Here is a 997-nt window from a genome sequence, read left to right on the forward strand (position 1 = left end):
TATAGTGACAGCCGTCATTGACACAGGTTTAGTTAATCGTCATTCTCCAAATCTCGATGCACGAGGCTAAAGTTACATTTACATAATCAAATAGTAGCAAATTAGCGATTCATTACATAAAATATAAATAGGATGCCTTTTTAAGGGGAAAACATTTGTTACAAGTTACAACATATCAAGAGTAAGAGAATAAGTATTTCCTCAGTAATTCACAACGATTGCTTATATGCAGATCAGGTTTAATGCAACTTATAAGTTATTCCCATCGTTGCCTTTTTATTTATCACACTTTTTGGCACTTCCTTGGATTAATGTATCTGGAAATATCATTCAGGAAACTCTAAATTACCAAAGGTAAATGATAAAACTGTGAAATAGGAAAAACTAGAAGCCTAGGGACACAGATATAGAACAATATTGTGATAGGTTCATATAACAAGGAATAGAAAATGATATGGACATTAGAATTTAAACCAACCTATTACATGGAGTTTTATTGTCCATGAGCATGATTCCCTTAACAAACGTAGGCGATATAGTGGAGCGCCATATGTTACCTGCAATTTTTACAAGGAGTCAATGCCAATGCCAAAGATTTCATCTATTGCAAATCTGACGCAGATTGACATTAACAGAAAGAGGTGGCGTTTACCAGAACATAAACTCCTTTTTCCTTGAGGACCCTATAGTGTGTCATCAACTGCTTCAATAATGGTGAACAGATCAAGAATAAAAAAATACTAAAAATAATGCAAAAGTTGCAAAGAACTATAGACTTTTGTTCATGGTTTCATTATACCTCCACACTTCCCCAAGCATCTTGGTAGCATTTTGTCTTGAATTATTCCCACACTGCAAACAAAAATATGCAAGAAGCATATCATAACTCTAATGCTGCATTTAGTAAGTGTTCTAATTCTAAAAAAAAATAGATAGCAAAACACAAAAAAAAAAAAAAAAAAAAAAGGTTGAGAGAGAGAGAAATTGAAGAATGAGA

The 997-nt window shown here is 32.9% G+C and overlaps 1 protein-coding gene across 1 annotated transcript in view; it reads right to left on the minus strand.

The window, feature by feature from the left end:
• LOC107483731 (uncharacterized) overlaps positions 1-997 on the minus strand; it is a gene marked incomplete in the record, with an annotated part of 3,382 nt that overhangs the window by 960 nt on the left and 1,425 nt on the right. Inside the window, 3 exon segments of the mRNA XM_016104342.3 lie at positions 479-557; positions 653-683; positions 800-852. Of these exon segments, the coding sequence (XP_015959828.1) occupies positions 479-557; positions 653-683; positions 800-852 (163 nt within the window).

The sequence above is a fragment of the Arachis duranensis genome, chromosome 4 (genome assembly GCF_000817695.3).
Source record: "Arachis duranensis cultivar V14167 chromosome 4, aradu.V14167.gnm2.J7QH, whole genome shotgun sequence".
Classification (NCBI taxonomy): domain Eukaryota; kingdom Viridiplantae; phylum Streptophyta; class Magnoliopsida; order Fabales; family Fabaceae; genus Arachis; species Arachis duranensis.